The sequence below is a fragment of the Calidris pugnax genome, unplaced genomic scaffold, assembly GCF_001431845.1.
Source record: "Calidris pugnax isolate Ruff unplaced genomic scaffold, ASM143184v1 scaffold307, whole genome shotgun sequence".
NCBI lineage: Eukaryota > Metazoa > Chordata > Aves > Charadriiformes > Scolopacidae > Calidris > Calidris pugnax.
The window spans coordinates 300,135-314,084 of record NW_015091040.1 but is presented as its reverse complement, the minus strand read 5'-3'; the positions used below and the strand labels follow the sequence as shown (position 1 = coordinate 314,084).

The 13,950-nt window shown below is 57.5% G+C and overlaps 1 protein-coding gene across 1 annotated transcript in view; it reads right to left on the bottom strand.

Moving 5' to 3' along the window:
- Window positions 1-11: 11 nt before the first annotated feature.
- Window positions 12-13,950, bottom strand: part of HSF1 (heat shock transcription factor 1) — a 59,352-nt gene continuing 45,413 nt past the window's right edge. The window contains exons 10-13 of the mRNA XM_014956151.1: window positions 4,548-4,653; window positions 4,262-4,327; window positions 1,659-1,728; window positions 12-456 (exon numbers count right to left, since the gene is read on the bottom strand). Of these exons, the coding sequence (XP_014811637.1) occupies window positions 251-456; window positions 1,659-1,728; window positions 4,262-4,327; window positions 4,548-4,653 (448 nt within the window). The 3' untranslated portion in view covers window positions 12-250. The remainder of the gene's footprint in view (window positions 457-1,658; window positions 1,729-4,261; window positions 4,328-4,547; window positions 4,654-13,950) is intronic.

Here is a 13,950-nt window from a genome sequence, read left to right as displayed (position 1 = left end):
CCCTCACCCCCCACCTCCCCAAGGCAACGGCCACCAAAGCGGAGGAGCGCTGGGTGGCTGGAGAATCTAAAGCAGATTTCAAAACACCTCATTGAAGCACACACACAAATGAAATCCTCACGGTGCCGGGGGAAGCGAACACGAACCAGAGGGTGTTTAGAGCTTTGTCAACGTCTGTGCGAAGCGAGGAGGCTGCTGACGGCTGGGATCTTCCCTTTAGGTGTGGATTCTTCCTCTCCTCCTAAACCCTTTAGGATATCGCAGGGTCCTTGGGTTTGGGCTGCTCAGTCCCCGACAAGAGGGAGATGGTGGGATCTTCCGAGTACTCGTCTCCGTCCGTGAAATAGGGCCCTTCCCCCAGCTCGAAGAAGATGGGCAGGTCCCCGCTCCCCATGTCCACCGCGCTGGAGTCCACCAGGAAGAGGGGCTGGGCCGTGTAGTGCACCAGCTGCTTTCCTGCAAGGAAGAGAGAGGGGAGGGTTGGCATCATGGAAGGGTTTTTTGGGGGGGAGAGGGAGGGAACCAAAGTGGGGGCAGAGCAACCAGAGCCACGAGGTTTTGCTCTGGAAACCACCAAGGTCAACTGGTTGCAAGGAGAAGGGCTCCTCATCACTCGAGCCAGGAGACACCAGGACCTGGGCAAGCGTTTGGCATGTTGGTGAGGAACAAGACATGGACCTCAGCAGGGTCCATGGACCTCTGCTGGGAGGGGGGCTGAGAGACTGGGGGGGTTCAGCCTGGAGAAGAGAAGGCTCTGCAGAGACCTTGGAGCCCCTTCCAGGCCCTCAAGGGGCTCCAGGAGAGATGGGGAGGGACTCTGGATCAGGGAGGGGAGCCACAGGACGAGGGGGAAGGGTTTTAACCTGAAAAAGGGGAGATTGAGGTGAGATCTGGGGAGGAAATTCTTTCCCCTGAGGGTGGTGAGAGCCTGGCCCAGGTTGGCCAGAGAAGCTGTGGCTGCCCCATCCCTGGAGGGGTTCAAGGGCAGGTTGGAGGGGGCTTGGAGCAACCTGGGCTGGTGGGAGGTGTCCCTGCCCATAGGACCTAGATGGCCTTTAAGGTCCCCTCCCACCCAAACCATTCCGTGACATGCGGTGAGGGACCAGGGGCTCTCCTCTGTCTCCATGGACACACCAGGAGCACAGGGAGGTAGCCCTGACCAGGCTGTGAGACCCAGACCCCAGGGCTGGGGTTGCTGCCACGGAGGAGGAGCAGCTCCATGACAGCCCAGGTGGCTCCACGTGGACAGAAACCCCACCAGGGATGGGACAGGGAGGACCTCAAGCACGTCTGGTCAGACCCTCAGCTCAGGACCCTTGGATCTCCCAGGGTGGGGCTCCCCATCCTCTCTGTGCCACAGCCTGCCCACACCTCCACAGGAAAAAAAACCCCTTTTCTCCTGTTCTGATGGAATTTCAGATGTTCCAGTTTGTGCCACGGCCCCTTGTCCCCTCCCCGGGCGCTGCTGAGGGGAGCCCAGCTCCCTCCTCCTCATCCCCTCCCACCAGGGGTTTGGACACACAGCTGAGACCCCCCTCCATCCCTCACTCCAACGCTCCATCCCTTGGCCAAAGATGCTTTTTTTGGGAGGAAAAACGCTTTTGCTGCCGCCTCCGTTCTCGTGCCGGGGGGTCTCTGGAGCCGAGGGGGGGCAGTACCTGTGTCTGCTGCGCTGGCCTCCGTCTCGGCGGGTTTCTGCTGCTCCTGGGACGAGAGGAGATCCTGGATCTGTGGGGAGAAAGGTTGGGTCAGAGTCCTCACACAGCTCAGGTGTGTGTGTGTGTGGGGGGGGTCCTCTCTGTGCCCCCCCTTCCCAGAGAGACCCTGGGCAGGGTCAGGGAAAGCCTTCGGGATGCGTTCCTAAGGAGTCGGTTTAGTCTGCTTTTTACATTTATTTCTATTTATTTCAAGTCTTCGTGTTCCTAAAGCACCTGAAATCTGCAGGTCCTGGCCAGGGCGACCGGGGCTGTGGCTGAGGACACGATCCTGTCTCACAGCCCTCTCCCGACGGGGCTGGAAGGGGCTGAGACACGAGTGTTAAAGGGAGAAAAACTCTGGAAAGGGGAAGAAACCCCCCCTCTGCCCACCCAAGAAGCTCCGTGGCCGAGAGAAGGTGACCTGGAGCCTCTGATCCCAGAGCTGGGAGCAAAAGGCTTGGGTATCTCCCATAGGATCACCCTCCCTCTGGATTTACAGCCACCAGTAGCCCTGTGGCTACTTGTGACAGCATCCGCCGCCGTGGAAGAGTCACCTCAGGCAGGATTTAAGTGTGTTCCCAGCGGTTTTTGTCACTAAGTAAAAGGAGAGCGTTTGTGGGGACACGGGGCTGCAGGGAGCGTGGGGCCAGGGTTTGGGAATCCTGGAGCCGGGACGGGGGTCTCTGTGGGGCTGAGACAAACCCAACATTATAGAGAAGAGAAAAATATCAGCCAAGAGACCTTGCCCCGAGCCCCACCTGAGCGAGGAGAGAGCTCAGCTGCCAATTTCAAAGGGCACAGTGAAGACTCCTCCAGTAAATCCCGCTCCCACATTTTCCAGGGGGTGACTCGCGCCTCCGTGGTGTGAAATAACTCATTTCTGAGCCACTGAACCTCCCCAGCTCGTGCTCTCCCCCCAGACCCCGCTCATCCCTCGTCCTGCTCTCCCTGCCCAGCCCCAGCAGAGCTTCTGGTGGGTGGGAAACTCCCTTCAATGGTTTTTGGGGTGGTTCTTTGCCTGCCCGTGTGTGAAACGGCTCTCTGCACCTCTGCTCTTACCCCCACAGCCCCTTTTTTCCCTGGAAATAGCCACAGGGTGTCTGTGTTGCACCCCCAGGCAGCAGGAAGAAGCAAAAAAAAGGTAGAGAAATGTTCCAGGTGCCAGAAACGCTGCAGAATTATTGACCGTGAACTCCCCATCCTGCATTTTACCCCCGTCCCGGGCAGGGTGAGGTGTCCCCCCACCTCAGCGCAGGGCGAGGTGTACCCCAAAAGGGCTGGTGAGGGTTGTTGGGCTTGGGGAGAAGCCCCGAGGTCCCTCAAGGTGGGTTCTGGAGAGGGGACTGGTGGTGTCCGTGCTCTCCCTGCTCCCTACAACCGGCATTAACACCTTCTTCCAGCCGCCCCAGGAGCGCCGGCTGCATCACCTGCGGGTCCCCAGCAAAGAGACCAAATCCGGGCTTTCCTGTTCTGCAAAAACTTTCAAGATGTTTCCTGTTCTGCACCGGGGAGGGGGGGGGGAACACAAGATCCCTTTGTGCTTTTTCAGATAAAAAAAAAAACCACAAACCAAACAGCAGAGAGGGTGTGGGGAAGAAAGAGTTGGAGACTGAGGGTCTCCTGCTGCATCAGCTGGACCAGGAGCCTGGTGTGGTCCAGCCCAGGCTCCCTCTCCTGCACCCAGGGTAGCACCCAAACGAGGGTTTATCCTGCTTTCCCTCCCAGTTTTTCTCAAGGAATTGTTCTGTTTTGTGCAAACGGGGGTAGGGCTGCGGGGCTGGAGCCTGCGGGGCGCTGGCAGGACCTGGGGGGCTCCAGATGCTGCTCTGAACCAGGGTGGGGAGAAGGACCTGGCTCTGCCCCAGCCCGGGAGCACTCCAGCCCTGGGGCTACCAGTTCCTCTGAGGGGCTGGGACCTTCTGGTTTTGACCACAGCTTCCCCCCTGGCTGCTGCCAGCACCTTCTCCACGCAGCCACGGGACGCTGCGTTTGACCCATCATCGTTAACTCAGGACAAATGACTTTATCAGGTGACACCAGCTCTCGCAGAGGAGCGTCGGTGCCGCGAGTCAATAAAATCAGACGGCCCACGATGGAGTTTGCCTGGAGAAACCCCCCCCCGACGACTGGAGAGAGTCAAAAGGAGGGTTTATGGAAACCACATGCAGCTCTCCGGGCTTGAGCGCGCCTCCCCGTTCAGGGGGCAGAGCTCACAGGAGAGCTGCGAGTCTCAGCACCTAATTAACCGCCTATGAATGATGAAGTAGCCCCGCTCTCCCTCCGAGCTGCCGGGAGAAAAGCCGCGGTGCTAATTGAATTATTTCTCCCCTGGTGGCTCCCCCAGCCCGTGTGCGGGGAGGAGGGGGGTGATGCTCCACGTTCCTCCTCTCCCCAACATCCCCTCCCCTCGGGCCGGGGGCTCGTCAGAGCCTGTCAGAGCCTCCCCTTAATCACCCGGAGAGGGGCTGCTGCGGAACAGCAGGAGACACTTCATTCTGGCAGCCCCCCTCTGTGTGTGTGTGTGTGTGTGTGCACGGGGAGGGATTTCTGTAACAGCTACTCACGCTGGCCAGGCTGCTGTCCAGGTCGGGGAGGTTCATGTCCGTAACCGTCATGGAAGGGCTAAAGAGCTGCCAAAGGAAAGAACGATTAGCGCCGGGGAAAGCAAGCGAGCCAGGAGCCCAGGCGTGCTGCGGAGAAGCCATGGTTGAAGCTACTGTGGTCCAACCGGCCACCACCAGCCACCAGGACCTGGTGCTGCCGGATGCAGCCGGGGACCCGCTCCTGGAAGGATGGAGGGATGGATGGATGGACAGACGGATGGACGGGAGGGAAGGAGAGGATACTCACATCTAAGAGCGCGCTGGTGTCCACGCTGAAGCCGTGGGTGGTCAGCATCGTCTGAAGGTTGTCCAGGTTGGAGTCGATGGTGTCCAGGTGGTCGTTGAGTTCGTTCCTGCGCAGAAGAGAAGAGGAACGTGGGGCGTCAGGGATGGGGAGCCTCTCCTGGCTCCTTGGGCTACTAAGGGGACCTTTTCCACCCTCCTACAGCCCAGCGGGAGCGGGGCTGGGATTCCCAGCTCCGTGGAGATGCTGGTGAGGTGGGGTGCTGGTCCACCTACTGAGCCTCTGAGCCCGCAGGTGCTGCCAGGGCTCCTCTCCCCGAGGGGGAGCAACTCAAACCAACGAGAAAACAGTGAATTTCTCAAGAAAACAGTGAATTTCTCAAGAAAACAGTGAATTTCTCAGGAACCCCAGGATTTCTGCAGGCCATTCCAGCTCTGTGGCCAGGGGGAGCTTGGTGGCCACCAGCCACCGTGGGCTGGCGAGGATCCCGGTGCAGCTCTGGACCCTTTTCCAGCCCCAAGGCAAGGACCACCTCTGCTTGGATTGCAGAGAGATGACAAAGAAAGGGCAACAAACCCGCCCTGCAACAACTGGCTTTGGGGGAAAACCTTCAAAGGGACCACTTCTGGCCAGAAAACCCCTCTGCAGCCGGGCTGGCAACGGGGAAAACATTATTCCTTCCTCTGGATATGGATTTTCTAGTGACAATGGAGAGAACTTCTGTGTCCCTGGGGAAAGGAACCTTCTTCCTGCTGCATCCCGACCTGCGCACGTCATGGTGGGGCACGGGGGGAGAACACCAAGCTCCCCATGAACCACAGCTCACCGGCCAGCCCGGGGAGAGGACTAATGGGGTCATTCCTCTTGGCTACCTTGGCTACCAAAATCTGGGCTCTTGTCAAAGCCAGGCTCCCTCCGTAGCCACCTGGAAACCGGGATGGATGGCACGGAGGTGCCAACCCCAGCAGCTGGGCCAGCTCTGAGGACACCTGCTCAGTTGCCCGTGGGCCAAGTGCACCTCGCATGAACCTCCCCACTGCAAATAAATGACTTCTCCAAGTTTTCAAATGACTTCCCAAGTCCTCACAGCGCACAAAACCCTCTGATGGATCTCAGGCCCAGCCAGAAACCTCACAATTTGGAGCATCCAGCAGCGTGGAATGGACCAGTCCCAACCAAAGCATCTCCAGAAACCCCACCAGTGCCCAGGTTCTCCTTCCACCCCAGGGATGGGACCGGGGGAGGATCCAGACCACGCAAGAAGTGACACCGGGATGAGACAACCAACAACTTCCAGAGCTTCGAATCCACTCTCCCTGTTCCTTTGCAGATGGGGCCTCCGAAGATGTTGTTTTCCACGTTGAGCTGGAAAAGGATAGTTTTGGTCTGGTTCCAGCTGGCGGGTGGCCCGGTCCCTGCAGGTCCTGCTCTGCTCAGCTACATCTGACACCAGGGCTGGTTTGTCCCCCAGAAAAATGCTCATAGAGCAGGGAGGAGAGAGGGAGTGTGATTCTCTGGAGAAACGTGGTTTTCATTCACTTCCCAAGTGCATTGCGGGTTGGAGCGAGAGGAACCAGTGGAGACCTTCAAGCCCCTTCCAGCCCCTCAAGGGGCTCCAGGAAAGGTGGGGGGGGACTCTGGATCAGGGAGGGGAGCCATAGGACGAGGGGGAAGGGTTTTGAGGTGAAAAAGAGGAGATTGAGGTGAGATCTGGGGAGGAAATTCTTCCCCTGAGGGTGGTGAGAGCCTGGCCCAGGTTGCCCAGAGAAGCTGTGGCTGCCCCATCCCTGGAGGGGTTCAAGGGCAGGTTGGAGGGGGCTTGGAGCAACCTGGTCTCGTTGAAGATGTCCCTGCCCAGGGCAGGGGGTGGCACTGGGGGGGCTTTAAAGTCCCTTCCCACCCAAACCAGTTTATGATTCTGTGGTTCTGTGACACAGAAGAGCTTTGCCTGTCCCCTGGTGCGTGGATGTGCAGGGAAAGGGCGAATGGAAAGATTTTGGAGGTAAAGACCAACCCTGGGCTTAAACGCAGCCCCTGGTTCTGCTTCCCCCGTCACACCGACCATCCCCACGCTCCGTCCATCTTCTCAGCAAGCTCCTGGGGGTCTCACTTGCCTTCTGGATGCCCACCACCTCGCAAGAACGACCGAACCCCGGCTCCTCAGCATCTCTCCCTGCTCCAGCGCCGCCTCCTCCGCTGCCGGGGTGGCCCCGGGGAGCAGGGGCTCCCTCCGTCCGCGTTTCCAGCTGATGAGGTGAGGAGAGGCGGCTCTCGCCCCGCGGTCTCGCTCTGGGTGGGCTGTTTTACAGCTCGGTTAAAAATAGCACCTTCTGACTCAACAGATCCCCTCTCCGTGGGTCCCTCTCTCCTGGTGTTCCACGCTGATGCCACGCTGGCCCTGATGGATCCTTGTTGTGGAGGCAGCAGAAAGCCCATGACCTGCCTCTCCCTGCGCTGGGGACCAGCTGAGCTGGCCGTCAGGAGCAGCAGCTTGTTATTGGGGGGGAAAAAGCAGGTTTTGATGAGGATGCTGATGAGAGAGCTCCATCTGCCTCCGGCGCTGCCGTCCCTGCATGTGCGTTATGGAAATGCAGCCTCCTGCAAGCCCAGAACCACCACCATCCACGGCCACCAGGAGAATGTCCTTCCCAGGAAGGACCTGGAGATCCTGAGGAGCTCCCGAGGGCTTCACCAGTGTCACCAGCCCGGCTCCCTGTCCCTTCTGGGGGGACCCTACCAGGGTACAGGCTGCTGCTTTATTTCCCAAAAACAACCAACCAGGCACCAGACACTTCTAGATGACCAGAACCCCCCCCAGACCTCCAAATCCGAAGCACCCAAGACGTTCAGAGCAGTTTTTCTTCCCTGTATCGCTCTTCATTTTCCAATGCTCCCTTTTCTAAAGAAGACAGAGCAGTTGGGCAACGACTATCACGTTTACGTGGGGAAAAAGCTGTCCCAGACCCTGCGCTCACCTTGGGTCTGGGAAACGGGCTCAGGGTGCAGGAGACCCAGGTCCCACCAGGCTCCTGCAGCACCCACCTCCGAGACAACCCCCGAGGAGGGAGAGACACCGATGTAGAAATGCATTTTAGCTCAAGACAGGTTACATTTGTCTCTTGCATTATTCCATATGTTATCTAAAAGTATTTAAGGCCAACTCTTCAGGTAGTTTATCTTAGGGGTCTCTACCGTTACTGGCCTGGATGGAGTTTCTCCTGACCCGGGATGGTTTTAGATGGAGTATCTCCTGACCCAAGACACCGATGCAGACATGCATTTTAGCTCAAGACAGGTTACATTTGTCTCTTGCATTATTCCATACGTTAGCTAAAAGTATTTAAGGCCAACTCTTCGGGTAGTTTATCCTAGGGCTCTCTACTGTTACTGGCCTGGATGGAGTTTCTCCTGACCCAGGATGGTTTTAGATGGATTTTCTCCCAACCTGGCATGTTTTTCATGAGGAACCAACTTTCTTAGAGCGGCACCTTGGTGCGCAGTCAGGTTTGCAGCGGGGGACCCGGGATGGTTTTAGATGGAGTTTCTCCCGACCTGGGATGTTTTTCATGAGGGACCAGCTTTCTTAGAGCGGCACCTTGGTGCACAGTCAGGTTTGCAGTGGGAAGTTTCATTGTCCTCTCATGATCATAAACCTGGGAAATGCCTCAGGAAAACTCCTCCCAGCCCCGAGCTCTCCCATCGCTTTTCCACGTCGTTACCGAGTTGTGTGAATTTTGTGCTGGCAGGAGAGGCACCCACCCGGCAGCTCCGGGGGCTGAAGTTTCCATTCATCAAACCCAGGTACAAGGGGGACAACAGCCCAGCAGATCCCCCTCCCCTTCCCCTGCCAGGACCACCTAAAAGGATGAGAAGAGGCTGAGCCTCCGCCGGCCTTCTCATTTCTACTGAATTTGACGTTCATGGTGTGAAATAATCTCTTGGCAGCTTGGGGCAGGTGCCTGGGTCTCGCTGTCCTCGTCCCCGCGCCTGGCAAGGCTTGAAAACACTGAGGCCTTGAATCCCACATAGTCCAGCTGGACATAAAGTAAATATTTTCACAAATTCAGACACTTTTTCTTCTAAAAGTGCGGTTTTCCCCAGCATTAGAAGAGAAATTAGTCCTGTGTCACTCAGCCCAGGACAGCCCTCCAGCCAATTTGTTTTGGCCAGTTAATAGTTACTCGGTTTTATCCCAGAATTAGGAACAATTCACAGAATGCCAGAACGATGTGGGGTGGGAAGGGACCTCTGGAGATCATCTCCTCCAACCCCCACCCAGAGCAGGGGCACCCAGAGCAGGTCCCACAGGAACGGGTCCAGGGGGGTGGGAATGTCTCCAGAGAAGGAGACTCCAGCCCCTCTCTGGGCAGCCTCTGCCAGGGCTCTGCCACCCTCACCCCAAACAAGCTCCTCCTCAGCTTGAGGTGGAACTTCCCCTGTCCCAGTTGGGGCCCGGTCCCTCTCCTCCTGGCCCTGGGCACCACTGCAAAAAGCCTGGCCCCATCCTCCTGACACCCCCCCTTCCAGTCTTTAGAGGCCTTGAGCAGACCCCCCCTCAGCCTTCTCTTCTCCACACTCAACAGCCCCAAGTCCCTCAGCCTTTCCTCAGCACAGAGATGCTCCAGGCCCAAAAGCAGCTTTGGAGCCCTTTGCTGGACCCTCTCCAGCAGTTCCCTGTCCTTCTGGAACTGGGGAGCCCACAACTGGTCCCAGAGCTCCAGCTGGGGCCTCCCCAGGGCAGAGCAGAGGGGGAGGGTGACATGAGGATGGCGGTGTCTGTCACCTCTGAGGGGGTGTCACAGCTCTGGGACAACACCAGCACACGCTGCTTTGATTAGACAGTGACCTGTTGCTCAAAGGGATATATATAATAGTTAATAACGTAGGTGCCAATGTTTTCCAGCACATGGTGGGCTTTGGCTCTCAGAGAGTGGCTCATGAGGGTCCTGGGGTGGATGGTGGGTGACGTTTGGTCAACACCATCGAGTGTTTCCATGCCAATGTTCCCCTTTTGCTGCCTGAATCTTGGCACTGTCACCGAAAACGCTGGGAGGGGGGGTCACACGAAGGTAATCCTCGGTTCCAATGGAATTCCCCCGGACAAAGGACGCCTTGTGGATGAAATACCAACCCCGGGGGGCTCACCAAGGGGGCCCCGCGCGCCGTGACCCGCCGTCTGGGGGCTGCGCTTCTCCGGTAAATCCAAGAACGGCCGAAACGCGCTTTATTTGCTGAAAAGCAGGTATCGCTGAGGCTCCTTGGCTCCTTGACCTGGGGGTCAGCGGGGGCCTTGGGGCACCCCTGCTGGACTGTAAGGTCACCCGCTGTCTGTAAACACCTCCCTGATTAGCTCCACACACCGGAATTTCAGAGAAGCCCCAAGGAGAGGGCACAGCGCGGTGCCACGTCCTGGAGAAGAGGTTTGTTTGGTGGCAAAGCCCCAGGAGCCAGCACTGAGCTCTGACCATGGGATGGGGCACACGCAGAGGCTGCAGGTCTTGGCACGGGGCACGGAGAAGACTCTGAAGCAGGGTCTGAGGTCTGACCCCCTCCTGGGGACATGGCGAGCGGTGTCATGGCCATTTAGAAGAGCTCTGCCAGCACTTCCATTAGCGAGTCATCCTTTCTGCTTGGTCAGTGTCTCACTGCAAGTCACGCTCCGGTCGTTCCACCTCCCACTGGGCACCCAGCACTGCTGGCAGGCTAAGAATCATCAAATCACTCAATAGCTTGGATGAGAAAGGACATTTGAAGGCCATCGAGTCCCACTCCCTGCCCTGGGCAGGGACATCTTCAACCAGCCCAGGTTGCTCCAAGCTCCATCCAACTTGAACCCCTCCAGGGATGGGGCAGCCACAGCTTCTCGGGGCAACCTGGGCCAGGCTCTCACCACCCTCACAGCAAAGAAGTTCTTCCCCACATCTCAGCTCCATCTCCCCTCTTTCAGTGTCAAACCCTTCCCCCTTGTCCTATGGCTCCCCACCCTGATCCAGAGTCCCTCCCCAGCTTTCCTGGAGCCCCTTGAGGGACTGGAAGGGGCTCCAAGGTCTCCCCAGAGCCTTCTCTTCTCCAGGCTGAACCCCCCCAACTCCCTCAGGGAAAAGAAGGGAAAATCACCAAGAAAGGACACCTCAGCACGCTGGGAATAGTGACCTCCTTCTCCGAGCTCCTACTCCTCTGGCATAAGAGGACACAGGGAGTTGAGCAGCCCCAATGCCCAACGCTGCAGGTGGAGATGCCGAGGCACAAAGCTCCCTCCATCCCAACCCAGGATGTAAATCATGAAAGGGAATTTATTTACACTTTGCCTTCACGTCCCCCGGGGCTGGAGGGATTTTCTGCTGAAGGGTCACGCTCTGCCCCATGCCACGTGCCCACGGGCTCCACCACGGGATGAGAAACCTCCCTTTTAAAAATTCCTGCAGAAAAGGGGCGAGGAGCTGGGACTAGGGCAGGGCTGAGAGTCCTTCCTGCCCAGATTCCTTCCCTCTGGAATGCCCTCTAGATGAGAGAAGAAGGGCGCTGCCTGCAAAAGGCAGGAGTGAGAGAGCACCAAACCACGAGGAAGCAGAAGCCCCTTCTGTGAGGAGGTTCTAAGGAGCTCTCTGGGATGGAGCGTGGAGCTCACCCTCTGTGGGGGCAAATGTCTTCTGTGTCCTTTGCCTCCGCAGAGCCCGCGAGAGCCCTTAGTCACTCAGAAACACTCGCAGCAGCCCTTTTCTTTTCATTTTTATTACCTTCTGAACGGCCCGTTTCAGCTTCTGATGAGCTGTACGATAAAAGCTGTCTCTTTTTAAGGACGAGATGGAGTGAGATGGATCACGGTGCCCCGGTCGGGTCTATAAATAGGCAAAGCTACAGAGAAACATCTCCTCCGAGGCCACGGGGAAGGAGGGAACGGGCATCTGCTGACTCCGCGTGTTTCTGCGCTGTGCTGTGCAGGCAACCTTCAGCCCCCTCTGAGAAGTCATGGCTAAGAGGGAATTCACACTAATGGCCACATGTCACACCACTATCACCTTGGGTGCGTGAGTCCACAGCGGCCTCCTGGCTAAAAGAGCTCGCTGCTGCTTGCCAGGACCCTCAAACTAACTCTGTCTCCTCCAAATCAGTTGTAGACTGGAAGGACAGAAGGTCTGTCCTGGCACTCAGAGGGAAGACCTTCATCCCTCACTTTGATTTCCACAGGAGACAGGGAAAACGGATCCCAGAAGCGGCTGAGATCTCAGGATGGTCAAGAGAGAAGTTCTCGGCAGTTTGATATCAACAAAGAACTTTCTGGTTTTTCATCCCAACACTTGGGGTTGCCTCTGTGAGCACCGTGTGGGGATAAAAGATCTTTATCCCTAATAAAAAGCCACCCATCAACTTAGTCCAGCCTAGGTGTGAAGCAGGTTGTGTCACAGAACCACCACCACTATCACCTTGGGTGCGTGAGTCCACAGCGGCCTCCTGGCTAAAAGAGCTCGCTGCTGCTTGCCAGGACCCTCAAACTAACTCTGTCTCCTCCAAATCAGTTGTAGACTGGAAGGACAGAAGGTCTGTCCTGGCACTCAGAGGGAAGACCTTCATCCCTCACTTTGATTTCCACAGGAGACAGGGAAAACGGATCCCAGAAGCGGCTGAGATCTCAGGATGGTCAAGAGAGAAGTTCTCGGCAGTTTGATATCAACAAAGAACTTTCTGGTTTTTCATCCCAACACTTGGGGTTGCCTCTGTGAGCACCGTGTGGGGATAAAAGATCTTTATCCCTAATAAAAAGCCACCCATCAACTTAGTCCAGCCTAGGTGTGAAGCAGGTTGTGTCACAGAACCACAGAATGCCAGAATGATGTGGAGTTGGAAGAGACCTCTGGAGATCATCTCCTCCAACCCCCACCCAGAGCAGGGGCACCCAGAGCAGGTCCCACAGGAACGGGTCCAGGGGGGTGGGAATGTCTCCAGAGAAGGAGACTCCAGCCCCTCTCTGGGCAGCCTCTGCCAGGGCTCTGCCACCCTCACCCCAAACAAGCTCCTCCTCAGCTTGAGGTGGAACTTCCCCTGTCCCAGTTGGGGCCCGGTCCCTCTCCTCCTGGCCCTGGGCACCACTGCAAAAAGCCTGGCCCCATCCTCCTGACACCCCCCCTTCCAGTCTTTAGAGGCCTTGAGCAGACCCCCCCTCAGCCTTCTCTTCTCCACACTCAACAGCCCCAAGTCCCTCAGCCTTTCCTCAGCACAGAGATGCTCCAGGCCCAAAAGCAGCTTTGGAGCCCTTTGCTGAACCCTCTCCAGCAGTTCCCTGTCCTTCTGCAACTGGGGAGCCCACAACTGGTCCCAGAGCTCCAGCTGGGGCCTCCCCAGGGCAGGGCAGAGGGGCAGGATGACCTCCTTTGAGGTTCTCCATGCTCTTCCTGATGCCCCCCAGGATGACACTGGCCTTCTTGGCCACCAGGGCCCGTTGCTGGCCCATGGGCATCCTGGTGTCCACAAGTCCTAGTGAGTAAAGAGGCCGAATGGAAGAACGTATTCACTGTGACCAGAGCTTGGGGGGCCCAAATGTCAGTCTAAAGCAAAGCTTATTAATGTGGGGGGGTGCAGCCGAGACAGGTCAAAGCAGAGGAGGCCCCCGCGGTGGAGCTGTTGTGAGAGGCTGATGGAGAAACGCTGCCCACGGCGGTCCTGGGTCTCACCTACAGCAACCCCAGTGGGACTAAGGCCTCCAGCAGGAGACACTGGAAGCCTTTGGGCTGCAGATACAAGGCAGAAGCGTCGGTACTGGGAGGAGGTGCTGGGTCCCAGAGGAAACGCGGCTGGTCTTACCCTTCCCACACCGGGAGGAGCAGGCAGTTAGAGCAAGCCCTCGTTGAGCACAGCAGTTTTTATCCCTTCTTACTCCAGCATCCCACCTGGGGGCAGCAGGATGTGTGGGGGGGTGTTAATTCTGCACGTGGGGTCGGGTGCTGGGCTATACTGGGCTATTCTACTGGGCTACGGCAAAATACCTCCCCCGGCACTTGCAGGCAGGGCTGGGCTCAGGGGGCTCAGGCTGGATATTAGGAAAAATTTTTCACTGAAAGGGTCATCAGCCATTGGAATGGGCTGCTCAGTCTAAAGCAAAGCTTATTAATGTGGGGGGGTGCAGCCGAGACAGGTCAAAGCAGAGGAGACCCTCGCGGCGGAGCTGTCGTGAGAGGGCTGATGGAGAAACGCTGCCCACGGTGGTTCTGGGTCTCACCTACAGCAATCCCAGTGGGACTAAGGCCTCCAGCAGGAGACACTGGAAGCCTCTGGGCTGCAAATACAAGGCAGAAGCGTCGGTACTGGGAGGAGGTGCTGGGTCCCAGAGGAAACGCTGGGAGGAGCAGGCAGTTTGAGCAAGCCCTCGTTGAGCACAGCAGTTTTTATCCCTTCTTACTCCAGCATCCCA